The 25,734-nt window shown below is 41.8% G+C and overlaps 18 protein-coding genes across 18 annotated transcripts; 6 read left to right on the forward strand and 12 right to left on the reverse strand.

The window, feature by feature from the left end:
- Nucleotides 1-49: 49 nt before the first annotated feature.
- Nucleotides 50-2,932, reverse strand: PAS_chr2-1_0132 (Hypothetical protein; the record flags this gene model as incomplete). The annotated part of the gene is made up of 1 exon (XM_002490973.1): nt 50-2,932. The coding sequence occupies one exon, from the start codon at nt 2,930-2,932 to the stop codon at nt 50-52; it is 2,883 nt and encodes a 960-aa protein (XP_002491018.1).
- A 255-nt stretch (nt 2,933-3,187) lies between these two features.
- On the reverse strand, nt 3,188-4,066 carry PAS_chr2-1_0133 (Hypothetical protein; the record flags this gene model as incomplete). The annotated part of the gene is made up of 3 exons (XM_002490974.1): nt 3,188-3,556; nt 3,625-3,766; nt 3,843-4,066. The coding sequence occupies 3 exons, from the start codon at nt 4,064-4,066 to the stop codon at nt 3,188-3,190; spliced, it is 735 nt and encodes a 244-aa protein (XP_002491019.1).
- Nucleotides 4,067-4,215: 149 nt separating this feature from the next.
- On the reverse strand, nt 4,216-4,584 carry PAS_chr2-1_0134 (Hypothetical protein; the record flags this gene model as incomplete). Its single annotated transcript, XM_002490975.1, has 1 exon — nt 4,216-4,584. One exon carries the CDS (start codon nt 4,582-4,584, stop codon nt 4,216-4,218), a length of 369 nt encoding a protein of 122 aa, XP_002491020.1.
- Nucleotides 4,585-5,389: 805 nt separating this feature from the next.
- On the reverse strand, nt 5,390-8,179 carry PAS_chr2-1_0813 (Cu(+2)-transporting P-type ATPase, required for export of copper from the cytosol into an extracytos; the record flags this gene model as incomplete). The annotated part of the gene is made up of 1 exon (XM_002490976.1): nt 5,390-8,179. One exon carries the CDS (start codon nt 8,177-8,179, stop codon nt 5,390-5,392), a length of 2,790 nt encoding a protein of 929 aa, XP_002491021.1.
- A 713-nt stretch (nt 8,180-8,892) lies between these two features.
- PAS_chr2-1_0135 (Helix-hairpin-helix protein, involved in DNA repair and replication fork stability) lies at nt 8,893-10,557 on the forward strand (the record flags this gene model as incomplete). The annotated part of the gene is made up of 1 exon (XM_002490977.1): nt 8,893-10,557. One exon carries the CDS (start codon nt 8,893-8,895, stop codon nt 10,555-10,557), a length of 1,665 nt encoding a protein of 554 aa, XP_002491022.1.
- A 176-nt stretch (nt 10,558-10,733) lies between these two features.
- On the forward strand, nt 10,734-12,359 carry PAS_chr2-1_0136 (uncharacterized protein; the record flags this gene model as incomplete). The annotated part of the gene is made up of 1 exon (XM_002490978.1): nt 10,734-12,359. One exon carries the CDS (start codon nt 10,734-10,736, stop codon nt 12,357-12,359), a length of 1,626 nt encoding a protein of 541 aa, XP_002491023.1.
- A 123-nt stretch (nt 12,360-12,482) lies between these two features.
- PAS_chr2-1_0137 (Nuclear import receptor, mediates the nuclear localization of proteins involved in mRNA-nucleus expo) lies at nt 12,483-15,336 on the reverse strand (the record flags this gene model as incomplete). The annotated part of the gene is made up of 2 exons (XM_002490979.1): nt 12,483-13,431; nt 13,538-15,336. The coding sequence occupies 2 exons, from the start codon at nt 15,334-15,336 to the stop codon at nt 12,483-12,485; spliced, it is 2,748 nt and encodes a 915-aa protein (XP_002491024.1).
- Nucleotides 15,337-15,482: 146 nt separating this feature from the next.
- On the forward strand, nt 15,483-15,822 carry PAS_chr2-1_0138 (Core Sm protein Sm E; the record flags this gene model as incomplete). The annotated part of the gene is made up of 2 exons (XM_002490980.1): nt 15,483-15,509; nt 15,583-15,822. 2 exons carry the CDS (start codon nt 15,483-15,485, stop codon nt 15,820-15,822), a joined length of 267 nt encoding a protein of 88 aa, XP_002491025.1.
- A 161-nt stretch (nt 15,823-15,983) lies between these two features.
- PAS_chr2-1_0139 (Mitochondrial ribosomal protein of the small subunit) lies at nt 15,984-16,847 on the reverse strand (the record flags this gene model as incomplete). The annotated part of the gene is made up of 1 exon (XM_002490981.1): nt 15,984-16,847. One exon carries the CDS (start codon nt 16,845-16,847, stop codon nt 15,984-15,986), a length of 864 nt encoding a protein of 287 aa, XP_002491026.1.
- Nucleotides 16,848-17,047: 200 nt separating this feature from the next.
- Nucleotides 17,048-19,084, reverse strand: PAS_chr2-1_0140 (ATPase involved in protein import into the ER, also acts as a chaperone to mediate protein folding i; the record flags this gene model as incomplete). Its single annotated transcript, XM_002490982.1, has 1 exon — nt 17,048-19,084. One exon carries the CDS (start codon nt 19,082-19,084, stop codon nt 17,048-17,050), a length of 2,037 nt encoding a protein of 678 aa, XP_002491027.1.
- Nucleotides 19,085-19,407: 323 nt separating this feature from the next.
- Nucleotides 19,408-21,447, reverse strand: PAS_chr2-1_0141 (Member of the ChAPs family (Chs5p-Arf1p-binding proteins: Bch1p, Bch2p, Bud7p, Chs6p), that forms th; the record flags this gene model as incomplete). Its single annotated transcript, XM_002490983.1, has 1 exon — nt 19,408-21,447. One exon carries the CDS (start codon nt 21,445-21,447, stop codon nt 19,408-19,410), a length of 2,040 nt encoding a protein of 679 aa, XP_002491028.1.
- A 294-nt stretch (nt 21,448-21,741) lies between these two features.
- Nucleotides 21,742-22,203, reverse strand: PAS_chr2-1_0142 (Subunit (17 kDa) of TFIID and SAGA complexes, involved in RNA polymerase II transcription initiation; the record flags this gene model as incomplete). Its single annotated transcript, XM_002490984.1, has 1 exon — nt 21,742-22,203. One exon carries the CDS (start codon nt 22,201-22,203, stop codon nt 21,742-21,744), a length of 462 nt encoding a protein of 153 aa, XP_002491029.1.
- A 351-nt stretch (nt 22,204-22,554) lies between these two features.
- On the forward strand, nt 22,555-23,097 carry PAS_chr2-1_0143 (Conserved protein of the mitochondrial matrix, performs a scaffolding function during assembly of ir; the record flags this gene model as incomplete). The annotated part of the gene is made up of 1 exon (XM_002490985.1): nt 22,555-23,097. The coding sequence occupies one exon, from the start codon at nt 22,555-22,557 to the stop codon at nt 23,095-23,097; it is 543 nt and encodes a 180-aa protein (XP_002491030.1).
- Nucleotides 23,098-23,347: 250 nt separating this feature from the next.
- PAS_chr2-1_0144 (Subunit of the RNA polymerase II mediator complex) lies at nt 23,348-23,995 on the reverse strand (the record flags this gene model as incomplete). The annotated part of the gene is made up of 1 exon (XM_002490986.1): nt 23,348-23,995. The coding sequence occupies one exon, from the start codon at nt 23,993-23,995 to the stop codon at nt 23,348-23,350; it is 648 nt and encodes a 215-aa protein (XP_002491031.1).
- A 126-nt stretch (nt 23,996-24,121) lies between these two features.
- PAS_chr2-1_0145 (uncharacterized protein) lies at nt 24,122-24,523 on the forward strand (the record flags this gene model as incomplete). Its single annotated transcript, XM_002490987.1, has 1 exon — nt 24,122-24,523. One exon carries the CDS (start codon nt 24,122-24,124, stop codon nt 24,521-24,523), a length of 402 nt encoding a protein of 133 aa, XP_002491032.1.
- A 34-nt stretch (nt 24,524-24,557) lies between these two features.
- PAS_chr2-1_0146 (Dinucleoside triphosphate hydrolase) lies at nt 24,558-25,058 on the reverse strand (the record flags this gene model as incomplete). The annotated part of the gene is made up of 1 exon (XM_002490988.1): nt 24,558-25,058. One exon carries the CDS (start codon nt 25,056-25,058, stop codon nt 24,558-24,560), a length of 501 nt encoding a protein of 166 aa, XP_002491033.1.
- A 54-nt stretch (nt 25,059-25,112) lies between these two features.
- On the forward strand, nt 25,113-25,331 carry PAS_chr2-1_0147 (Hypothetical protein; the record flags this gene model as incomplete). The annotated part of the gene is made up of 1 exon (XM_002490989.1): nt 25,113-25,331. One exon carries the CDS (start codon nt 25,113-25,115, stop codon nt 25,329-25,331), a length of 219 nt encoding a protein of 72 aa, XP_002491034.1.
- A 170-nt stretch (nt 25,332-25,501) lies between these two features.
- Nucleotides 25,502-25,672, reverse strand: PAS_chr2-1_0148 (Hypothetical protein; the record flags this gene model as incomplete). The annotated part of the gene is made up of 1 exon (XM_002490990.1): nt 25,502-25,672. The coding sequence occupies one exon, from the start codon at nt 25,670-25,672 to the stop codon at nt 25,502-25,504; it is 171 nt and encodes a 56-aa protein (XP_002491035.1).
- Nucleotides 25,673-25,734: the final 62 nt, after the last annotated feature.

A 25,734-nucleotide genomic window follows, 5' to 3' on the forward strand; every position in this document is an offset into this window, starting at 1 on the left:
ATAGTGTACACCATTTTCATGTATTTATTTATTCATATGATGAGCTTATTTATGCGCCGTTTATCTGTAGTTTTTTCTCTACCAGGGCGACAAGCTGATTGCTGAAACTTTCCAAAAGTGAGGAGTTGTCAGCTTGAACATCCCTCTCTGATGTATCATCGTTGCTGGTATGTTCCGTATCACCATCATCATTCACAAATGATAATGTTCGCTCGAGTTCTAGTCTCAATGCCGTAATGGTAGATTGTGTCAGAGGCTCAACAGTCTCAAACTCTGCCTGAAACTCCTTCAATTGTGAGATCAACTTCTCCGCAGCCTCAGAGATGGAAGGCTTCACTAGTCGGCCTCTTGTCCTGTTTTTAGGAGTTGTTAAAATTAAAGACTTTGGTCTAGTTTTTTGAGGGGACGTATTGATATGTTGTTCTTTGTCTCTGCCTTTGTCAGCGAAGACATTTGATGATTTAGTTGGAGAAATGTTCTTTACAACAGTTTGAGAGTTGAGTATGGAAGAGCTACCCAATGGAACTCTACCATTAGGGTATAGTCTTTTGGTAGGAGAAAGCCTGTGTAATGTGTTATCTGTTTTAACGGATGGAGATCCTGCCATGGAAACTAAAGTCTTTGGTTGAGGGCTCTTGGGGGGACTTCTCGGAGAGTTGACGATTCTTCTAGCAACCTTCGTGGTGGGACTTTCTAACAAAGAAGAATCCATCTTTTCATTCTTTACTGCAACTTTCAAGGGTCCAAATGACAAACTCCAGAAGAAACAACAACCATTTCCGGAAATTGTGCAAAAATGTAGACTGTCCTGCAATCTGGTCATAGAGACAACTGCGTCGCCATGAGCCCAATGGCTATTTAATAAATCTCCACTCAAGGTAAAGATAGATATGGATTTATCAGTAGAAGAACAAGTCACTAGCAATTTGGTATCATCTTGTTGTGCCACAAAAAATTTCTCTATCAACAATGAATCATTATTCAAAGCACTGTGTAATTTAAGAGTTTTGAAAACTTCAAACGAATGCAGGTTGAATATCATAACACTCCGATCATTGGTAGAGACATACAGTTCATTATCAACAATTTCCATGTATAATGGTGTACTTTTCAAGGATATGACCTTCAATAAGTTGACGCTTAGTTGATCCTTGAATTTCAATTCATGAACAGATATCGTTCTATCATGAGAGCAAACGTATAATCTCTCATTATGTATGATTGCTTGTGATAAATTTCCCCGATGAATTGATAATGTTTGAAATAATTCCCATGGTGAGCCTTGCTTGAAGAAAAGTTGGATCATTCTATCTCTTCCAACAGTAACAAGCAAATGGGCATCAGCACCAAGTTTGGCATAAACCATCTGATTAACGGAAGACTCATGGGCTTTGATTGACTTGACCAAATTTCCATCGTTAAAAAAGTAAACCAGTCCAAACTTATCTCCAAAAAAAATCTCCCTGTTCTTACAAGAATACTCAAAGCATGAAAACTCATGCTCTAATGAGTCCGTTCCAGGTTGCTGAAACCTTAAAAGTGTGATGCTTTTGAAATTATGCGAGTCAAAATCAAACTGAACTAATTCACCTGAACTTGATAAGTTCAAGCCCTTCTTGCCAATCGATTTGAAGTCAACGGAACACTTAAACATAGCATCAGCAATAACACAGGCAAGAGTACCATCCTTGTGGATTAGATAAATTTCATCCTTGTCATTCAAACAGGCAAAAAAATCTCCAAACTTCAGAAGAGAAATCAAACCATCTCTAACTTGAGTTTTTCTTGGAGAGTAGGGTGTAGGTTGAATTGTTAAATCCTCAGCAATTTTGATACTCTCCAACTCCATGCTCTTGATCAGTTCGCCGCTATTGTAGTAAAGAGAGTCGCCGAGATATATTTGATTGGTGGTTTCAGCCAGGTGCACGTCAAGTTTCTGTAGTTGTATTGGGTCATCATATAAATTGAAGCAGGCTATCTCTGACCTATCAGTCAGCACCAGCAATTCGTCCTCGTTGAACCATGAGCAGCTCAAAAAATTGCTATTGATAAAATCCTTCAAGATAACATTCTTTCCTTTTATCAATTGAACATGTGGTTTAGTTGGGCTCGTCGGAGGAGCTTTCTCAAATATCTCCTTGCATAGTTCGATACTGTCATTAAACGAGCAATTCCAAAGCCGTATATGCCTCAAACCAAACGTAACTACTATGTCATTACCCTTCCAAATAAGTCCATTTATAGTAGACAGACACTTATTGCTTCCTAAGAAAAGCACTTTGTTTGAAGAAGACGTGGGGCGAAGTTTCCAGCAATTCAAAAATCCGTCATTTGAAATGCCCAACGAACATAACTTGTCATTTTTGGGCGAAAACTTCACCAAATTTATACCAAATCTGTGATCACTTATACAAAACAGTGGGGAGTTTGTACTGTTAGGTTCCAGGGAATAAACCAACACTCGAGGCTGGTAGCCTTCCTCTCCGACGGCTAAAAGTTTTCCATCTGACGAAATATCAATACAGCTTATGACACGCACTTTGTGAGTCAGTTTGGAGACATTGGTATTCGTGGGGGTGAAACTTGCAGAATCACTTGCGTGTGAAATTGATAGGCCATCTCGTGTATAATACTCCAAAGAATCACTCTCCACATGCGTATCGTCATCTAACAAGCCTGAATTTATAGCGAGATTCAGATATGCATTTGCATTGGAGTCATTTGACTCGAGGGTTTGCCTGCTACTCTTACTTTTCTTATTGTTGGCACAAAAGAACCTTTGCGATTTCACAGCATTTTCCTTCAAATCGACTTCCGAAACAACAACTCCTCCGCTGGTTACATAGCCAATAAGATTCTTGCTTTGGCACACGGCAAATTGACTTGTTTTCTTGCTTGAACAACCAAAAATGTGCTGTATTTTGGTGTCCATCTCGATGAGCTATACTCAATCAAAACACTGTTTCTCTGTTTACCTTTACTGAAACCTTCGCGATATATTATTACTATGATAAGTTTAATGCAGAAATAATATATAAAGTTGGGGATGATTGGAACTACCCAGAAACTCCACATCATTCAAGGAATTAATGCTTTATAAGTCATTCTATGTCCTTAGAATGAGAGACGAAGTATGAACTATCAAACATTTGTTAGATTATGACGAGTATGAGAAGGGTTTACCATATTAAGGAATGAAGAAAGACGTGTAAGCAGTGGATCCACCACGCTCATCCTCCTCTTCAGGAGTTCTCCCCTTCATCAATTTTTCCCTAACTTTCTTTGCTTCGTCCGAACTTATGGTATATTGAAATGCACTATCTGTCAAATCCAAATTCTCCGTCGGAATTATGTACGATGTTCTGTCCACCGACGAAGTAATCTTGTCTCCCGACAGATTTTGCTGTTGTGCTGGCACCTTGTCAGTTGCAACGGTTTGCTGATTATTAGGATCCACCAATAAAAAGCAAAGAATCTTTCTATGGCCGGGCTTCGTTTTATCAGCCAGTTCAAACGGTTCGACACGATGTTGGTAAACGTTAGGGAATATCAGAGTCTGTTGTCAATACAATCAACAGATCCTGGAAATCTCGTCAATTTATCTTGATCCTTGAATCTAAAAACCCTTCTAGCCATGACTCTGTCACCATCAACAACTGTCACATTCGGTGAAACAGCGGCATTGCGGAAACTAATTTTGGAGTCTCCAATGTTCTCTGAATCATGATAATAAAATACAGTCGCAATAATATCTTCATTAATTTTACTCCAACGTGCCACGAACCACCTTGATAAGAAGGTCTTTCTGGAGTTAAATGGATGTTAGATAACTTGGTAATTACTTTAAGAGATTAAGAGAACCAAAATCTGCCAAATCCACTTTCTTTTCGGTCACACAAGCCGGTGGTTCAAATTCAAGAGGAAACAAAGACTTGTCAATGTAATCCTCCCTTTCATCATAGAATTCCTCTGCTCTGGCGATTTCATCGGTGTCCGGCTCGCTTTCATAGCCACTGTTGCACCAATAGCCATATAGTTCGTCTGGCCAATCATAACCATAGGGCATATCCAAAAACACTCATATGTAGGGTATTCGGCCCTCAATCTTTCAAGTTACTCGAATAAGTCAAGAGCAAGTACAGACCAGGGACAGCTTTAGCAAATACCGAAGAAATCAGTGAGTATAAATTGCCGTATTTGACTGGATCAAGATTGTTAATATAGATTGTATGTCCACATCGTACCCCCATCTTTTTTTGAAACGTGAAAAATGGATGGAAGCCACTGATAGATCTCCGACAAATAGTCTTTTCCTAAACAGTTAGTGTACGTAGGTATATCCTTGGGAACTATCATCTTGGAAACTTCAAACAGATTTCCCGTCATCACTTTTGTCTTTCCATACTGTAAAGGATACAATGAAGGGTGAACCAAGTCCAGCACTTGGTTATCACTTCCAGGACGCCAATCCTTGGAATCCTCAGGAACGTCCTCCAGTTTTTCATACACTAACTTCTTCAAAGATTCTGTGAAATCCTCATCAAGTGCTCTGTCTAACAACAGCACATTCTCGTTGGGACCCATGGTGAACCCTGTCTCTTGTCCCCACTTATCATACCATTCTAGTCTTCAAAAATATAGTTCCAGATTGTTTCTGCAGAATGAAGTGGTAAATAGTCTGGTTCTACTTTCAATTGACCTTCCATTTTTCGGCAATCCACTTCTTCCTGCTCTCCTCATTGTTGTATTTGGTAGTCCAGTCAGGTTTCGCTCTAATCATACAGCTCAACTTATGCACGATTAGATCGTCTATAACTCGTAGATAGCAGACTTTGTCTCCTTCGAAAGAGCACTATAGAATGGATGTGGGAAGTGTTCAATCTTTCGCTGACATAGCGACGACTTGTGGTTAGGATACTAAGGACATGTTACGAAAAGGGCGTCCTTAGAAAATCTTTATACCTAGGGCTTCCAAATGTGTCATAGTCTGTAAGTGAAGAAAAGAATATGAGTCAAGTATAGGTGCGGCGGCTGATAGAAAAAGTAGTGCTCGAGATCCCTCAAGCATTTCAAGTGCCAAAGGAGTGCTCCACTGTGTCAATTACGATTGTTGCCAGATTAAGTGCATTATAGATGAGACTATATAAGAGTGGGAACTTTTTGATAAAGCACTTTACACTTTACGCGTTCTTGGTGGAACGTAGGACCGTGTTCTGTCCTGTCAGTCTGAAAAATTTCGAGAAACGGTGCCGTTATCTTTATCGAACAACTATTTTCTGAGTTTTTATCATGACAAATGGAAGTGAAGGAAGGTAAATCATAAAGTCATAAAATGCTGGGGATTATTAGAAATTGTTCTGTAGGTCAGATCTATAACGGTAGTGTTAATTCACTGGGCAAGTAGTTCATAAGATTCCTTCCTGGTGGGAGAACTCCAAAACTTCAGTTTGTCCAAGAGATTAAAATACTTTTTGGAAGGTGTGGATTTTTGGAACCTTTTGATGAGGCTACCAGTCTCTAAATCAGTGTTAATATCCAGGTCGTTTGATGTGTTAGGAGCAGAGAATTTGAACGAGCTGATATCAGGTTTCTTCCAAAGCTTCAATAGCAAAGAGTTCAAGACAACACTAACGGAACTGAATGCCATGGCAGCAGAGGCAACCATGGGGTGTAAGTAGAGTCCAAAAGGGACCAAGAACACACCCATGGCTATTGGTAGCATGAAAGCGTTGTAAATGAAAGCCCAAAAAAAGTTCATCTTGATTTTCTTGAAAGTAGCTCGGGATATTGACAACGCCGATATTAATCCTGAAATAGAATTGGAATCGTTCGAAAGTAAGACGATATCAGCAGCTTCGATGGCAACATCAGTGCCTGATGCAATAGCAATACCTATGTCTGCATCTACGAGTGCCGGTGCATCATTAATCCCATCTCCAACAAAAGCTATCTTAAATCCAAATTCAGACCGTATTTCTTGGACAATCCCTGCCTTTTCAGAAGGTGAAACATTTGCAAACACATTAGACTTGAAAATGCCAACCTTGGAAGCCACTTTTTCAGCTGTAGCCTGATTATCTCCTGTGACTAAAGCCACAGATATTCCTTGACTCATCAAATAAGAAACAACCTGTGCAGAGTCAGACTTGACCATGTCAGATAACTCAACGTAGCCTTGCAAAACTTCATTAATCAGCACGTAAATATGCGTACCGCAGATTTCCTCATTACTTTGGATTGTAGAGCAGATTTTCTCATTTCCAATAGAAACTTTAAGAACTTCACCATTGATAGTCACGTCAGCCTTAATACCGGCACCCACCTGAATATCCACATTGGATACAGTAATCTCTGGTTTCGATTCAACACTCTTTTCCATCGAGATTTTTGATAAAGCTTTGGCAACAGGATGCTCGCTGTTCGACTCCAAACGACCAATGATATGCCAAAGATCTGACTCTGAAATATTGCTGACGGTTGGATTTAAGGAATATCTGCTAAGTTGCATCAGACCTGTCGTTATTGTGCCTGTTTTATCGAATAGCACGCATTCTATACTGCTGGCATTTTCTAAAACTTCACCGCCTTTGATTAGTATTCCATTAGTAGCACCAACACCAGTACCCACCATTATGGCGGTTGGTGCAGCTAGTCCCAAAGCACAGGGACAAGCAACAACAATGACAGAAATGGCTACCTTGAAAACCCTCTCTATCGATATGTGATCACCATCCTTGAAGAAAGTAGGGACAGAACTGAATGATCTACACTTGACGACCATGAACCAGACAATGAAGGTCAAAACTGAGAGGGAGAGGATGGTTGGAACAAAAATTGATGATACAGAGTCAGCAAATCTTTGAACCGGTGCTTTTGACATCTGGGCATCTTTTACCAAGTCCACAATCTGTTGCAATTCGGTATCACTGGATAGTTTATCAACCTTAACATATAAAACTCCAGAATTGTTAACAGAGCCGCAAATGACTTTGGCACCTTCTTCTTTTAAAACTGGAAGAGACTCTCCGGTTAGCAGGGATTCATCAACGTCAGATTTTCCGTAAACAACAGTTCCATCACAAGGAATACGGCTACCGGGGTGAATTAGCACCATATCATTCAGTTGCAACAGCTCTGGAACAATTTCCTTCGTGACCAAAGAAGTTGATTCGATATCCTTTTCTGATGAAAAGTTCTCAATTAGCAGACAACTAGTGGGTGAAAGGGCAAGTAGTTTAGACAGGGCAGTGGAACTATGTGATTTTGCCTTGTTCTCCAAGAATTTCCCAAAAGAAATAAAAATGAAGAGCATAGCAGATGTATCGAATAGTACACTGGGCTGTGTGTGGTTAGCTCCTAATATGGCATGAAGCAAGGTAATGATTGAGTAGCCATAAGCAATGGTTGTGGAAAGACATATTAACAAATCCATGTTACCGGTTCCATGTCGCAAAGAGTTGTATGCATTGGTGTAAAACTTTCTGGCTAGCCAAAGTTGGATGTATGAGGCTAAAACTAGCTGAATAAAATCAGTTAACGTTAACCCATTGAAAAGCTTAACATTCTTATGAGTGATCATGGGGAAGATATGACCCAAGAAAAATACAGGCACTCCAAAGATCAGATTCTGCACAAAGGTCAACCTCCAGTATTGAATTTCCTTGACTTTTGCCAGTATATTAAGTTGACTTTCCTTGTCTACAAGAGTGTTGTTGAGCAAAAGTACATCAAATCCACAGTTTTCGATTGTTTCCACAATTTTTCTGATCCCAACTTGACGTGGGAGATACCTGACCACACATTCTTCGGTGACTAAAGCAACATGTGCAGAAAGGACACCATCGAGCTGAGAAACCATCGACTCCACAGTGTCGGAACAATTTGTACAAGTCATTCCAATGACTTGCAACTTTACGGTTGTTTCATTCTGGTAGGAGGCCTTTTCAGGTTCGGATAGTACGGGATCACTGGATATAAGCTCGCAGTCAAAACCGGAATCCTCTATGACCTCTATAATGTCTTTTGGGCTAATTCCGTCACCATGAACAATTGTCCCCGTCTCAGTCATAAGCGATACAGACACTTCCTCAACGCTATCAAGGGATTGCAGATTCTGCGTAATTGAGTTTACACAGGCCGAACAGGTCATTCCTGTGATGGTAACCTTCGTCTGGAACATTTTGGGGCGGGGCCAGAGGAAGAGACGGAAGAGGACAGAGGGCAAGGAGTGCTGAAATTATTACTAAAGGAATTCGATAGATTATATAGATTAAGGTTGTTTAGAGTTGGTTGGTACACTAGTTATTATTCTTTCATGCACTTTATTACATGCAGCTAATAGTAGCGAACGAGATAGGGAGGATAGTTGAATTGAAACGATGAAAATTTCCCTAGCCAAAAAGGTTGGAGGGGGGAGATGGTAAAAGTGGAATAGGTTGAAGGTATGTTTATTGACCCAGCATTTTTCTCTGTTGTGGAACTTACCTGAGTCAGCCATCCTTTTTCTCCCTTTTTTGGCAGTTCAGTCCGAAATAAGATGTTCTATTGTAGATAGTAGTGCGTCTAAGGATTTTTTATGGTTCCTTGCAAGCATGGCCGTGGTCCAGGGGGGACACCAGAAGGATAGACTAATTCATCTACCGTCCCTGGCCAACAAAATTGGTAATGTCCCTACCAAAAAGCTAAACGTCTTCACTTGGCTCTTCAGTACTGGACCCTGTTGAAGTACATTTATGCGCAAATTACCGTTATCACGATTAAACGACTCTTGGTATGCTTATACACTCTTATCTCCAATTTCCATCACACACCGTTCATTTTGGGATAGTCCACAACCTAACCTCATTTTGCAAGCTCAGCGCCAGATAAACTACATCCTTACACCATATTTACATGTGTATGCCTGAGGATCAAGGTAGAGGGGAGCCTAGTCGAACCATGGATCTGCCCTCAGATTTGAAACATCTCTTTCTGAAATGGCTGGAAGACGATTGCATTGTACAGATCCAGCTTGGGTCTAAGCGTGCACTTCAATTGACCAGGGCCATGGAGAACTTGAAGAGGACGGATGAGGCTATCGATAATGTAAACAAGCTTAAAACTGTGAGGTACATTGGCCCCAAGATAACGGAGTTTCTGAATAAAAAGCTTCTTAAATACTGCAATGACAATGGATATCGTGTTCCTGATTGGTGTAAAACAGCGGAAACTACCACAAGCTCCAGAAAACCCGCAACCCAGAAAGTAGCTAAACCCTCCACATCAACTGGTCTAACTGGGGCACTTCCTGGTGGAAGAAGTAAGGGAAGACGGAAATATGTTCCTGCTAAAAATTCCAGTGCGTATGCAATACTGATATCATTGCTGGTCAATGATTCTGCTCAAACTGGCGTCCAGAAGAGCACCGTTATTGCCGTGGCCAGTAAGTATTGTGAACGATCATTCACCACTAACCCAGCTACAGGCCAATTCTATAGCGCTTGGAATTCCATTAAAACCCTCATGAATCATGAACTGGTTGTGGAATCAACGACAAAAAGGCCAGCATTATACTATTTAACCGACGAAGGTAAACTGCTGGCAACTACTCTTGTTCAAGAGATGCCTGAACATCAGAGGCCTCAGATTGATGGCAATGATGAGGACTATGACGCGAGACAAAGCACTCCCGCTGCATATTTTGCCAGCTGCGGGTATCAAGAATGGTCCGACTTCACTATCAAAATGATCATTGATAACAGGGAGATTAGATCACAGACCGAAAGAGACTTTTTTCAGAACAAAATGAGCGATGCAAACGTGCCGATCGAAATTCGTCCATTACCGGTTGGAGATGTACTATGGGTAGCTAGAAGCGAAGCCGGAGAAGAAGTGGTTCTAGATACTATTGTTGAACGGAAACGTTTGGACGATCTTGTCGCTTCTATACAAGACGGAAGGTTTCTAGAACAGAAATCTCGACTCAAAGAAACCAAGCTAAAGAACATAATCTACATCACTGAAGAGTTCACCTCAACGAATCTGGGACAAATGGCAGGTGCGGTTCAAACAAGCCTTTCAATGATAATGACAAACTTCCAATTCAGACTACATCGTACCAAGGACGCAGATGCGACTTGTAAGTTTCTCTCCATTCTCCATCGCAGTGTCTGCAACCGGTTCCAAAACAAACCAATAATATGCATCAATGCCATGAAGTTAGACGACAATTCTCTCCCGGCTTTTCAGGATAGTCTGATGAAGTTTAGAAAAGAAATGGACAAGGACGGTTGCTACATCTATATTAATTACAGCATTTTTCATAGCATATTCGGCAAGTCTAGCTTGGTTTCTTTGAAAGAGACCTACATCAAGATGCTGATGACAACGAAAGGAGTATCACTGGATAAAGCTATTCAAATCCAAAGACACTATCCAACACCACAAAGCCTCATTAAGGCTTTCAGAGAATCCAAGGACCCCAAACTACTAAGTCAACATTTCAAACAGGAAATCATTACTCACAAGAAAGTGACAGCCATACTGAGCGAAAAAATATTCCAGACATGGGGTATATGATGATCCAAAAAAAGAACTTACTGGAACATGCGCATCGATGTTAGCAACGCATCACATGACATGTCTTTCTTTGCCTTCGCGAACTCCTTCACTGGCATCCCTAATATTTGAGGGTAAACAGAACAACTACCTCTGTGTCTCTGCTTAATTGAGTTTTATATTCATCACCCCCAAATATGTCAGAAAAGTACTCAAGACCTGCTCAGCCTCCGCCAACGTATAACCAGCCGGGTGGTGGACAATCACCGTTTAACGAGCCTTATTATCCGCAGCAAGGTGTCAACTCATCTGACTACCATCAACAGCAACGACCAGATTATGACCCTGAATCGCAATTTCCTCCAGAGAAAATTGTGGGATCTGGCAAACCTGATAATGCTGAAACGTTTGATGACTCCTTCAAGGTGAAAAACAAACTCAATGACTGGCCATTTACTATTCTCTTCATTGCTACTTTAGCAGGCTTTGTCGTCGTTGCTGGAATTGTTCTCTCAGCTTGGGCCAGTAACTATTCCACCAGTGGTAGTGGTATTTATGATAGCGGTGCATCATTCACTTTGAATACAAATACTGTGGTCTTGTTTGCATTTGTTATTGTAATTTCTCTAGTCCTTGCTGTGTTGATGCTGTGTTTTGCAAGAATTGCTCCTAAAAGATTTATACAAGTTGGAATTGTGCTAAATGTGGTATTAGGTCTTGCCTCTTCCATTTATTATTTAGCCGTGGGCTACTATTCGGCTGGTGTCGTTTTCTTGGTGTTTACCCTGATTAGCGCCTACTGCTATTGGTCAATGAGAGGTCGTATTCCATTTAGTGCAACGGTGCTCACTATTGTCATTGATGTTATGAAGAGAAATCCTTCTACTTTGATGACCTCATTGATTGGAATTATAGTTTCTGGTGCCTTTGCAGCTCTGTTCAGTGCTACTGTTGTAGCAACTTACATGAAATGGACTCCCAGTGATGAAAATGGAAACTGTTCCTTCAACGAGGGTTCAACTTCGTGTTCTCGTTCGAAAGTAATTGGAATTTTAGTGTTCGTCTTTTTCGCAGGTTACTATATTACGGAAGTGATTGGGAACGTTATCCATGTAACCATTAGCGGAGTGTACGGATCATGGTACTATCTTTCACGTTCTGACCAAGGAATGCCTAGATTTCCCGCATTGGGAGCTTTCAAAAGAGCTATGACCTGGTCTTTTGGATCGATTTGTTTTGGTTCCCTAATTGTTGCGCTACTGCAGTTATTGAAAACTATAATCCAAATTTTGAAAAACGATGCCATGCAAAATGGTGAGGGATGGCAAACAATTATCCTGTGTTGCGCAGATTGCATTTTAGGACTTATTGAATGGGCTGTACGTTACTTCAACCATTACGCATACTCATTTGTTGCACTTTACGGAGAGAGTTACATGAAGTCTGCTAGAGCCACATGGGATCTATTCAGAGCCAAAGGGTTGGATGCCCTGGTTAACGATTGTTTGATCGGTGCAGGGTTATCATTTTTTGCCTTGTTTGTTTCTTACCTTTCGGCCCTATTTTCTTACCTGTACCTGAGATATACCGCTCCTGGATACAACTCAGATGGTTCCTTCTATGCACCAGTTATTGCATTCACCTTTGTAATCGCTTTGCAAATTGTCAACATTGCATCGTCCGTTATCAGATCGGGAACTGCAACTTTCTTTGTTTGCTTAGCTAGAGATCCCGAAGTGTTCCAGATTTCATATCCAGACGAGTTTTCACGCATTTTTGCCGATTATCCTCAGGTGATGAACAAAGTCGCAGCTAGACAGTAGTGAGGTATAAAGTAGCAGAATACTAGATGGAGAGGGATTCGTTTTTAATTAGCCTCTACTTATTGACTAATGTTATGAGTTGAGATGTGTCCATTGGTTACACACTGACATCCTATTTTTTTCTTAGGACCTTTCAAAGTTCTTCCTAGAATACCAGTTGATAAAGTCCCGAATGCTAGCTCTGACCCTTCTGAAATCCTTAGAATTTATGGCAGCCTGTACTGTTGTCAACAACTTGCTTCTCTCTTTCTCGTTGACAGTTCCTTCGGGTAAACTTGATAACGCTTCATTCAGCCACTGCAGTACAAGGTCGCCGTTCTGTCCGTTGATTGTTACCAGCCTTATGATCTTGGTCCACAAATCAGATGCATCATGGTTGCAGTCAACTGGAAATCTATATACTAGTCCGTTCAGGAGCACCTTAGTCAAAGGCCCACCAGTTGATTCGATGAAAGACAAAATTATCCTTCTAATTTCTGGTGGAACATCGGTTTCCAGCAAAGAAACGGGAGGAGTTTCAAAACCCCAAGAGTACAGGTCTATGAGGAAATGTAATGTGGCAATCAATGGCTCAAATTGAGAAAAGGTAGACAAGGCCATAATAGCTGAATTATAAACAGGTTGTAATAGCTCACTTTGAATTAAATGAATTGGGAAAAACATCAGGATGTCAGCCATCATCCTGAAATAGTCCTCCACTAAGTCAGGATAATTGGTGATCTCAGATTGATTCTGTTCAAGAAACTGGATGAATGAGGCAGCTTGCTGAAGAGAGAATTTCCAAACATTCTCCTTGATTTGTGCAGAGACATGCTCATCTCCGTACTCTCTGATGAAGATTCCTGAAACCCAAAGATAGGCTCCCTCACGGTAAGTCTGGAATCCTGAAACTAAAAGCTCAGCCATCTGGGGGATAATGGGCTCAAGGTATGTGCTTAACGAAGACATTGATTTGTTCAAAAACTTCAACGCCCTTTCGGTGATTGGAGTAGACTTTCCAAACTTATTTAGTAGCTTTGTAACGATTGGCCAGCCCTGTTCGATAACAAGTTTGGCAATTGGATTTGATGGACTGTCTAGATTAGATGGACGTAATACTTGAACAAAAATAGGTGAGAACCTCAATTTCATCTGCAATTTTCAATTGTAAATCTGGAGCCGTGTCAGATATTTCGTACAGGCTTGACAATTTCTCAATCGTTGGTTTCCAGAACATTGCCGTAAGTTGCATCAACTTTTCAGGATCGCCTTCTTCTTGAAGTATGTGGGCAATGCCATCAGCCACCTCGTACAAAGATTTGATATCCAACGTACCAGCGCTGTAAACATTGTTGTAGAAATTAAACAACTGCTCCAAATAGCCAATCAATAGAGAAGAGCAGTCCTGACAAAAAAACATCAAGGCATGGGAAGCTGCGATGGTGATTTGGTTGTTATTTGATTGGAAGCCATCGGTAATGTAGCTCAACTGGCCTTCAAGATATTCAGGGTGTTTGCTGGTCCATTCCGTGTATCTACCCAAAACCAGAGTTACAGCGTATCTTATTTTGGGATTCTCTGGAAGTTTGATTAATAGTTGCATAACTTGAGGCATAAGCTTATTTTCAGTGGATCTTACCTGTTCAGCCATAGCTCTTAACGAGAATATGGGGGCCTCGATAGATTGCCAAGGTTGATTGGAGTTAACATTACTTTGAATCTGGTTCAAGGGAATACTTAGCGCATTTGAAGCGCCAATAACTGCACAGCAATCCTTCAAAACATCACCCATCTCATATCTGAAGTCTTTGAATTTATCCTCCTGTTGTTTAGTACTAAACAGAAGGGAAGAGTCAGTGGTATTAGGTTCCACGATAGGATAACTCAGATGTTTGATCATAACGTGGATGAGTTGCGTATAGATTGGGGTAAAGAGAATTCTTGCCTCAGCATATTTGTCGATTATTATTATTTGACGCAGCTGGTGCCAAAAGAAGAATGTGTATTTCACAGTATCGAGGTCATCTTCATATGAGGTCAATTGTAGGAGGATCTCAACTAGAGGTTTGAAATCTTCACAAAGTTTTGGAATCAAAACGTGCCATGCTTCTCCAGCTTCGACAAATATTCTTGTTAACCCTTCCATCTTTTCAGGATCGTCCCATGATTCTTGAATCACATCTTTCAAACTCAACAATTGCTGATACAATGTTTGTACAATGGTTAGATCTTCGACGTCAGTTGTTTCTCTCAATATGGTGCATAAGCATTCCACCGCTGTATCAAAAGTTTCATCATTATGTATGGATTGGTAGATCATATCGCTCAAGGACCTCACCTTTAACAGCTGGTCTACAGAGACTTCTTTGATCCAAGAATTTAAACAGTCTAGTACCATAGAGTTTTCCCTGCCGCCATTAGAATCCTTTACATCTGAAAATTTCTTTAGAATTAACAAGACACGCTCAACATTGTCAGTTATCAACTGGGTAGTCCTCAGACTGAATTCTTCATCTGTGAGGGGAGTTTTATTTACATCAGACAACTCCTCCGGTAACACTTTTAAGAACTCCAACAACGAGGCCATGGATCCACTGGAAAGAACGGATATGATTTCATCCATGGCATTAGACCATTCGACGTACTGAAGAGCCAAGTTGGCTAATGAGACGCACAGCTGTGTTTCTATTGCCTTGGCTTTGGAGTCGTACTTAACGATTAGTTGTAAAAGAGAGTCCTTCAAGCCTTGCCAGTTTTCCTTTGGTAGTTGGAACAAATCATAGTTGATCTTGGATCTCAGAGTTTGGGCACAAAACATTTTAATTGTAGTCATCGGCGGATCATTATCATTATTGAGGACTTGGAAGACGATGGTCCATGCCTCAGGAGATTTTTGGAACTCCAGCAGAAACTTATCTGCAGCGTGTTGGGTCGACTCATCGGTGCTTCCATACATGGAAGTTAACGCTTGGTTGAGCTTATCCAAGGTCATGGTCATGACTGATGATGGGGTTGAATTAAAGGGAAAATTGAAGTTTTAGTGTTCATGTTCTTAGGCTCGCGAATTTAGCACATCTATGAAAAAAAGTCCATCAACCGAGAGAAAGTTGACCTCTACAGAATCTACTGAACAATTAACCCAAAATGAGCAGCAGTAGAACGCAGAAGGTGGTAAGTACTACAGTTCATTAATGCTATTAAGATTGCAACCTTTTTTTTTGTTGAAAGACTACTAACGAATCAGATGGTTCCACCTATCAACTTAATGTTCAAGTTTCTCCAACAACAGTCGACGGTTCAAATATGGCTCTACGAACAGAATAATACTCGGATAAATGGAATAATCAAAGGCTTTGACGAATTCATGAACGTAGTTGTCGATGAAGCTATTGAAATTAATCTTAAAACACAGAAACAAAGGAAACTGGGTCGATTGTTGTTGAAGGGCGACAACATCACATTAATCTCTACATTGAGCAACTGAACTCTTGCAAGCCCTAAGTTTGCATGGACCTCCGGGATGTGCCATTTAATCATTTGTACAATAAATTAGAACGGTAAGCGAAGACTATTCACACGAAAAGTTTTTTTATTTCACTATTTACAATACCGAGAGTATCAACTTACTTCTCCATTATTCTCTTCTTATTTATCATTCTGTTTCACCTTATCCTCTACGGCATTCTTCAACTTTTCAGTTTCTCCACTCAGTATGTCTTCAATAGTTGAGATACCCGGTCCTTCATTCACAGTACCAAATAATTTCTCTTGCACAGTCTTCTCTATATCCAGCGCCTGTTGGTCCTCAAAAGAGTTCATATTAGAGCCATTGAAGTAAGCCTTGGGTCCGGTGCGGTACAGTTCCTCTACTCTCCTTTCCAGCTCTTCTTCTGTCACAATGAAATTTTTGGCAGAAGAACACAATCTCAAAAGATCGGACGCTTTTTGCTCCTTGATAGCCAACTCGCGTTGTAGCCTATTATGTTCTCTCTTTAGTTTCAACAACCGTTTCTCCTCTTTTGTTCTTTGTCTGACGATTGGCCCTTCCAGGAACTGCTCCATCGATGGTAAAGTCAATCGGAAAGCCTCACTAACTTCGTAATGAGAAGCAGCGGCAGCTTCTTCTTTTGCTTTGCTCTCTTTCAAATGCTGGATCTTCTCCTTATGTTCTAAGTTCTTCTCTTCTTGGTAGTAACTTTCCTTCAAGTAATCTCGACGCAATTTGCTGTTCTTGATCTTCCACTGTTGATCAGCTGAAAGCTTACTTAACTCCTCACTTGAGTAAATCTTCTTGGGCTCGGGGGCAGTTTTGCTAATTTTTTCTTCGATTGTAACCACCTTAGGAACTATAGCTTCCCTGGTTGACCCCCGAGGATGAGGGATGTTGGGAGCGTAGCCCGTATTAGGGTTCTTCTTGATGGTAATTGGCTTGATAGGCTGCTTGAATATCTCCCTAGCAGGTGGAAGAATACCTGATTTACCTCCGTGCTTTATCACGTTCTTGCCCATTCTGTTGTTGCTCCTGGAAAAATTTGCTTCCTCCGCCAGTAGTTGATTTCAGAAGTTGAAGGATGCCATAAATTTTCGTGGCATTACGTAAGCACATATACCTAAACATTGTTTCTCAGTGGTAAAAAAATTCAATAGGTGAAATAAATTAGAACCATTAATTTGTAATACTATTCTTTCCTATATATAATTTAGCCTATCTACAACTCATCATGATCATAGTCATAGTCGTAGTCAAAGTCTCCATCATCATCGTCAAAACCTTGACCACCAGGTGGAGTACCACCCTCTGGAGCACCGTATAGCTTAGAAGTGATTGGGTAAGCAATCTTGGAAAGCTTTTCTCTTTGTTCGTCTAATTCTTCCTTGGTTGCGGTGTCGAAGTTGTCTTCCAAGAACTCTAGGGTATCTTTGATGGCATCTGTCAATGTCTCTTTGTCGTCCTCGTCCAATTTAGAACCAAGCCCGGTTTCAGAGTCATCAGTAACTTGGTTCCTAAGGGAATGAGCGTAGTTCTCCAGAGCGTTTCTAGCCTCAATCTTTTCTCTTAGTGCAGCATCCTCAGCGGCGTACTTCTCGGCCTCTTCAACCATACGGTCAACCTCCTCCTTGGACAATCTACCACGATCATTGTTGATGGTGATGGACTCGGATTTTCCAGTTCCCTTATCGGTGGCAGAGACCTTCAAAATTCCGTTAGCGTCTAAAACAAAAGTAACCTCAACTTGAGGAGTACCTCTTGGAGCTGGTGGAATACCAGTCAGCTCGAATTTACCAAGCAAGTTGTTGTCCTTAGCCAAGGCTCTCTCACCCTCATAAACTTGAATCAACACAGTTGGCTGGTTGTCAGCAGCAGTGGAGAAAATTTGAGATTTCTTAGTTGGGATAGCAGTGTTTCTGTTGATTAAGGTAGTCATAACGCCACCAGTAGTCTCGATACCCAGAGTTAGGGGGTTCACATCAAGCAAGACGATGTCATCGACACCTTCCTCACCAGACAAAACACCAGCCTGAACAGCAGCACCGTATGCGACAGCTTCATCTGGGTTAATTCCCTTAGAAGCCTTCTTTCCGTCAAAGTAATCCTCCAATAATTGTTGAACCTTTGGAATTCTGGTAGAACCACCAACCAAGACAATGTCATCAATTTCAGATTTCTTGACACCAGCGTCTTTGAGGACTTGTTCAACTGGTTTCAGTGTCTTCTTGAATAATTCAATGTTGATCTCCTCAAACTTAGCTCTAGACAGTTGCTCAGAGAAGTCGATACCGTCGACGAAAGAGTCAATCTCAATTCTGGTAGTCATCTGGGAAGACAAAGTACGCTTGGCCTTTTCGACCTCTCTCTTCAGCTTACCTAAAGCCTTATCATTGTTGCTGATGTCAATGTTATGCTTCTTCTTGAAAATCTTAACGAAGTGGCGAACAACTCTGTAGTCAAAGTCCTCACCACCCAAGTGGGTGTCACCGGCGGTAGCAAGAACCTCGAAAGCACCACCCTCAATAGAAAGCAGAGAAACATCGAAGGTTCCTCCACCCAAGTCGTAGACGATGATCTGTCTTTCCTCACCAGTCTTGTCCAAACCGTAAGCAAGGGCAGCGGCGGTAGGCTCGTTCACAATTCTCAGAACAGTCAAACCGGCGATGAGACCGGCATCCTTAGTGGCTTGACGTTGAGCGTCGTTGAAGTAGGCTGGAACGGTAACGACAGCATGAGTGACTTTCTTTCCTAAGTAGTCCTCAGCGATCAACTTCATCTTACCCAAGACCATGGCGGAAATCTCCTCAGGAGTGAAAGACTTCTCCTCACCCTTGTACTCGACAGAAACGACAGGTTGGCCGTTCTTGCTCTTGACAGTGTAAGGAAGACGCTTCAAGTCTCTTTGGACCTCTGGGGCATCATACTTCATACCGATCAATCTCTTAATATCAAAGATGGTGTTTTTTGGGTTAGAAGCAGCTAAGTTCTTAGCAGCATCACCAACCAGTCTCTCGTCTTCAGTGAAACTAACGTAGGAAGGAGTGATTCTGTTACCTTGGTCATTAGCAAGAATTTCTACACGACCCGACTTCATCACACCGACACAAGAGTACGTGGTACCCAAATCGATACCAATCACTGTTCCATAAGATTCGACATCGTCAGCTCTAACAGGTTTAGCAAATGGCACTACGACCAATAGCATGGCATACATTAATGCCGCCAAAGTCAGCCAAGATGGTTTTAACGACAGCATTCTTGAGTGTTGGAATTGAAATTAAGGAAGAAGAAGGGATCTGGGTACGATTTAAATAAGTACGCGAAAGAAGATGACACGCTGTATGAAAACACTGAAAATTCGAGAAAATTCGATGGACCTTGAGGTTTCGCGCATTCAAAGATCATTTGGCTGAGTTGTCAACTTGCAAAGCTGAGGCAAGGGTGTATTACACTAGCTAGTAACAGTAGGCCACAATAGGAACCACAGGTAAACGGTTCCTCTATTAGAATATTGTATTATGGTTTCTATTTTCACTATAATTGTTTATCATGTCCATCTCAAGTCTTCACTAGGAGCTCTTAGTTGTCAGTCCCAGGATAATCGTAATGCTTCATGAACTTGAATACCTCGTTCATCAAGTCGTAAACTCCATCTTGTGAATCGAAATAGGTAGCCTTAACCTCGTTTTCTACCTTGATAAGCCCTCCGTTCTCCACAACAACCGCAAGGCTTTCTATGAGTTTTGGAGAAAACTCAGCATACCAGCGGTGATTCCAAACTCCTAGTTTGACCAAGTTTGAAATTAGGTTGATATCGAGGAACGAACGATACTTGAGAATCTCTTGGATGGATAATGTGGATTGATTTAAGTTGTTGAGGGCAATTGAGGTTTCTGGCTGGTTCATTCTGGAGCGTTCGTTCAGATAGAATTCAATTAATTTCTTGCATGCCTTGACCGAAAACCTCAGACCTAGTGCATACTTGAATGCTTCAGATGCCTCCTTGAAGTGTTTTAACCTCCATGAAACCATCCCTATTAACTCCCATTCTAAAGTGGTCTTCTTGAATTCCATTTGCTGTGCCGTCAAGTGCATGTGTTCGGCACGATACATCGTATACACCCTCAGATCTTCATAAAGAAGCATAAACAGATTGTCCAACCACCTTTCGCACAATCGCTTAGCTCTGAAATCATCGTCATTGACTGCGTTTCCGTTTTGCTGTCCATTTCCACAATTGATAGCTTTGATAGTGGCGTCATTGGCAAGAGTAGTACTGGAAGTAGCTGAATGGGATTTCTCCTTTTTGTATTCGTGTTCCATCACAAAAACTTTGGCTCTGTACCTCAACAGCTCTTCCCATCCAATCTTGTGAACGATTTCCGTTAATAATCCATATGCCTCAGCAAAGGTAGACTTTAAGCTTGCAGCTGGAAGATTCAATAACGATGCGTCCACAGTCTTATGCTCTTGTGTCACATCGGCAGGATTCAATGTGGTAACCTCGTCAATGGTGACATCAACTGGTAGTGGGAGATGGAGGTCCTGTTTCAACGGATTGAAAACACGCTTTAAATGATACCTATCCTTATGGGTAACCATTGGACAAGAATTCAAAGTCAATAGTGCTTCCTCGAAGTTGCCAACGTTGATATAAATCTTGGCAAGAGTTGCCCAACATTTGAACTCTGAGGGAGAAGACTCAACTGCTCGTGTTGCAGCATGAATGGCTAAATCGTGTCTAGACTTGCCCATACATATTTCGGCTTGTAGTGTTAACAATGCAGCATCACGAGGGTTTATCTTGATTCCCTGACAGATGATGTCCATTGCCTTAATCTCTTGGTTACTCAGCATGTACACCTTAGCCAGCAAGACTCGGCAGGATTCATCTTGTTCTATTAGTCTGTTGACAATTTCAACTCCTTGGTCGAATCTTCTTGTCAGTTGTAAAACCTTGAAGAAAGTGTCTACAAGGTAGTTTTCTAGTAGGGTAGGCAATTGCAAATTAGCATGGCAGCCGGTTTTCTGTCCGTCCCAAAACAATGCTTCAAACCCTTCAAGAAAAAGAGTGACTGATTCGTCATTCAGCAGTGGGTTAACTTTCCTCAGCTCAACTATGGAAGCAAATTCCGCGTCATCGTCATCGGCAGTAATAATACTTCTGATCATGGAACTGATGAAAGTCTCTAACCACAATTGTTCAGTTTCCTTTATTTTCTCACCAGTGCTAGAAACCATGTGAGACTCTGCACTTCCAGGGATATGCACCGTGACGACGGCGTCTGTCTTACTGAATACATTGTAGGAACAGAAGGTCGCCTGGATTACACGCCAAGGTTTGTGTTTCCCAAACCATAACTGAGGGCTTTCAGAAATGATCATTGCAAAACTATTGAGCACGGCAGCAACAGACGAGGAACTCGTGACATTTGTCCCAGTAATGTAGAAAAAAGTGGATATCTCTTTGTGGGAATGATGGTTCAATTTGACCAGCTGCACCAAATCAGGCGGTCCCAGATCCTGAATAGCAGGCAAACAATTGGTACGTTCTTCCAAAGATTGATTGGCGTACTTTTCCAAAACCTCAGGGATTGATCCTTGTGTGACGTAGGACATTGCCAATGGAGTTGGATGTGGGGCTTGGATCAGGAAATGATTGGAAGAGGTCAGTCGGTTGGACGATCTGTCTTAAGAGGCGTATTGGTGCCAAACGACTGTCGCGAATTGTTTTCATAATGGTTACGGGAGAGGTTGTCGTGGAGAAGTTGGGGGTCAGAGAAGATAGACAATCCAGGAGGAAGAGGGAAAGGATCCTGGTGTGCTTCAGAGGTCAGCAAATGAGGACTTTCATCTCAAGCTAATTAGAAAAACACTTCCTACTATTACACTATAAACACTCAGACTGCTCTACTAAGTCTTCCTCTTCTTATACGAAACTGCCTCCTCTTCGTCTTCCAGTACCCAGTCTTTACCTGTAAGACAGTACTTTTCGGGGGGAAGACGAATGCCCCACGTTGGAATCACTGCAGGTAAAGGCTTCTTATTTCGCTCGGCAGCAAGTTCTAACAACAATTCCTTAGGAGGAACAGGTTTGAACTGATAGTTGGTTCTAGCAGCTATGGCCAATCGAATGTCCTCAGTGGTGAGCTGGGCATTAGTGCCGGCATTTCCTGCGTTTGAAATATGAGAGCCGCTAGCATGGGCATGGTCACTGTATATTGTGGCATCCTGCAAAGTGCCTGTTGTGTATCTGTAAGCAAAGTCCATCAGCTGAAGAGGAACGTGATCTTGGTAACTGTAGATGTTCTGAGTAGCAAATATCAGGTGCAGCAGCCTGACATCTCTTGGGATGGCAGCTTGCTCGTTGGTCATGGAAGAACGATCAACAAGGTGTGTGTGCGTGTGGTGTGCGAAATATACTGTTTTCCGATGTCCTTGCCAGGATGTCAGATGTGAGTAATAAGAACCGCGAACGATCGCTCTGTCATTACAAAAATTTCGAGGACTAGACCCGTTCTGCCCCCAAAAAGACTCCCCGCCGCTGAGGCGCTCTCGGTGGAAGCAATCGCCTCGCCTTTCTCTGCGAAAAGCCCGAAATCGGCGAATCGCGAAGACCGAAAATGCTGCGTAAATTCGGGTGAAGTCAGCGACGCAATCCCTATAAATATTCTCCTCTCCTAAATACTTCTTTTTACTACTCACAATAACCGAATAGCTTTAAACATGTTTAGATCAGTTTTAAGAGCAAACACAAACATAGCCAAGACCGCCTTCCAGAAGCCGGCAACCGCTCCTTTGCTGAGACAGGCTCTGCAGCAAACAAGAGCTTATCATCCAAAGGTCATTGACCACTACCAGAACCCAAGAAACGTGGGTTCTCTGAACAAGAACTTGCCAAATGTAGGAACGGGATTGGTCGGTGCTCCAGCTTGCGGTGATGTGATGAGACTGCAAATACAAGTTAACGATGAAACCGGTATCATCGAAGATGTCAAATTCAAGACTTTTGGTTGTGGCTCCGCTATCGCCTCGTCGTCTTATGTCACCGAACTCGTCCGCGGAAAGACTCTGGAAGAGGCCGGAAAGATCAAGAACTCAGTTATTGCTAAAGAGCTAAGTCTTCCCCCTGTCAAACTGCACTGTTCCATGTTGGCCGAAGATGCCATCAAGAGTGCCATCAAGGATTACACTTCCAAGCGAAGAGTCACTCTGGGCCCAGAAGCAGATGCTAAAGTGAATCTGGAAAGCTCTGTTTCTGCCCACTAAAGGGATTCATATGGATAGTTAAACAATAAGGGGAAGGAGGAGAAAATGAGGAAGGAGAGAATTGAGAAAGGTCACGCATTTGTAATGAAGCACGAGTAGGATGAAACAGGCAAATAGTCGTCCTACGACGACGATAGTCGGTATGTCTTTGCTCAAGTCTGCGGCCATCATATTTATTATTATTGGGAATGTATAGTTGCAGATAGGTTAGTTTTTTATGTTCACTATGAATGATTTGTTGAGTTATTATTTACAACATATTCAATAAAGATATCAAAGTACTGGAGTTTGTGTTTCTGTCAGCAGCCTCTTTGTCGCTCGGAGTGTTGAGGTTGGTATTTGAGACGGTGGTCCCTATGTTTGGTGTGTTGATTATGGTGCCAGGTCTACTCTTATCTCCGAGGTAAGGATCGGTGTCCTGGTGGTAGTAGTGTCCTTCTGTGGGAGAAAACTTTGGCATTTGGTGCAAGGTGTTCATAGCTTTTCTTAAGGCAAGTGTTGTGCTGAGCAGCCGTGAACTTATCACATCGTTTAATACGGGCGCCATGTAGACATTGGCCCCTATGATGTAATAGTCATTTAGTGCATCGGCCTCGTTGGGGGATTTTCTGAACTGTTTTCTAATCACCCAAAAATTAGGTTCCTGGGTATACGCAACAATAAACTCTACCCCTTTCATCTTCTTCAGTTCTTGTTGCAAGAAATGAGGGTTTTGCTGCAACTGTATTTGGAACTGTTCGTTGAACTGACTTTGCATTTTGAGCACTTGGTTGTTGCTGGACCTGTCAAAAAACGGAGATTGCGAAAAATACTCCAGCACGTTATCTGTCCTGAGCCCAAACGTCTGAATCCATTCAGGCGACTTCCATTGAAGTTCGTCGAGCGGTGTATTGTTCATAGTTCAACGTTTGGCTTGTGAAGTGGGTAAATCAGCTCCTTCTACGATGCTAGATGTTTCAAGCGCGATATCTGGAAATGGACAATTTTTCTTCCAATTAACCCAAAGGCTAAACAGCTTATCCCAATGTTCAGAGCCATACGAAGCTACTCTCAGGTAGTTAAATACAACAATAAGGTCATTCCAGCCCCCAGTAAGTCTGTTCCAGACGTGAACACTTTTTTGACCAAGATCGGCCGAAACGCTGAGGAGCACATCGAGATCTTTGAAAACGACTGGTCCAAGTTCTGGAACGCAAAGTCGTCCGATATGAAGGAGTGGGGCATCGAGCCACAGACCCGTAAATATGTGTTAGCATGGAAGGAGAGATTCAGACAGGGCCAGGAGCCTTATCACATTGCAAAAGGTGTCAAGAAGAACGGAGGTGAAAGAAATGCTAAGCTACACAATGCTTTGAAGAGATTCGAAAAGCTGAAAGCTGAGAGGGAGCTGAGAGAAAAGTACATGTCAGAACACAAGAACTTCTAAAAGCCCCAATAATTTTTGCATTGTATATAGATCTTTATGAAGTTAAGTTTCCTTTGAAAGTTTCCAGTTCTTTGGCCAAATTTTCAGCCTCTGCTGTCATCTCTTCCAAAGTTCTTGGTTTCCGGTCCTCATCCGATAGAACTTTGAATTTTCTGTAGTTATTTTCCAGTTTTTGCTCATTGTCTTCCAGTTTGGCATAAATTCCATCCCCATATCCATCGGGATAATACCTGGGGATTAAATGTGTGTGTAGATGGGGGACACTTTGTCCGGCTGCATTCCCATCTTGAATTGCAATGTTCAACCCATCGGCATTATAATATTTTTCAATAAACTGGTGAACTAATTGGACTGTTTCCATGTAATCAATGGACTCTTCCTTCGTGAGTTCTTTCAACCTGGAGACAACTCTTAGGGGCACAACCAGAACATGTCCGTTGACAATCGGCTTCAAATTGACCAGCGCATACGAGTACTTTGACCTGTAGAATACCTGCGATGTGACATTGAAATTCGAAAAGAGAACCTTCGACATTGCAGGTGATCTAGTGATTTAGCCATCAGGTATTTAGGCTTGCTCGACCTGGTTATGATCCGAGATTTGGTTATGAGCCACCGTTATCTATCAGTGATATTTCAAGGTAAATGCTGGCAAGTCACCCCAGATGGTAAACGCGATGAAGTTCGTCGTTGGGGTCACACGAATCATAGTAGCGTTGAACTATTGTTAAACACCAAGTGTTCAAATGTTTTCTTCCCTGAGCAATCACATTTAGGCCTACCAAGCTTTAAGGATGGTATTCCTTAACAATTGAGGAATCATTTACCAAAGCTTTTGGCTGAGCCGCTATTGAGCAACATGTGTGTCATCATCCGTTGGATCATATCTGCTATAGAGTTTTTTTGATGAAAAGAACTTCAAACTGACCGCCTTCACTGAGTAAACTGAAAAAAGGTGACAACTCAGGATCATGGCTCTTAACTCGTCTGGCAAGTGAAAGAACGGTAGTCACAAATTCCACCTGCAATATATCCGGTGGAGAATGATTTACCCAAAGGTAGCTGGCCTAACTGTACAAAAGGCTCATCACTGTTGTGTACATTGACAGATAACTCCCGTATTATGTAAGCCTTCCCAGTTTTACCCATCGCATTACAGGTACGTAAATTAAAATATCCCAATTAGGAAGTATTTCTTAAAACGCGTAATT

This window comes from Komagataella phaffii, chromosome 2, assembly GCF_000027005.1.
Source record: "Komagataella phaffii GS115 chromosome 2, complete sequence".
In the NCBI taxonomy this organism is placed as follows: domain Eukaryota; kingdom Fungi; phylum Ascomycota; class Pichiomycetes; order Pichiales; family Pichiaceae; genus Komagataella; species Komagataella phaffii.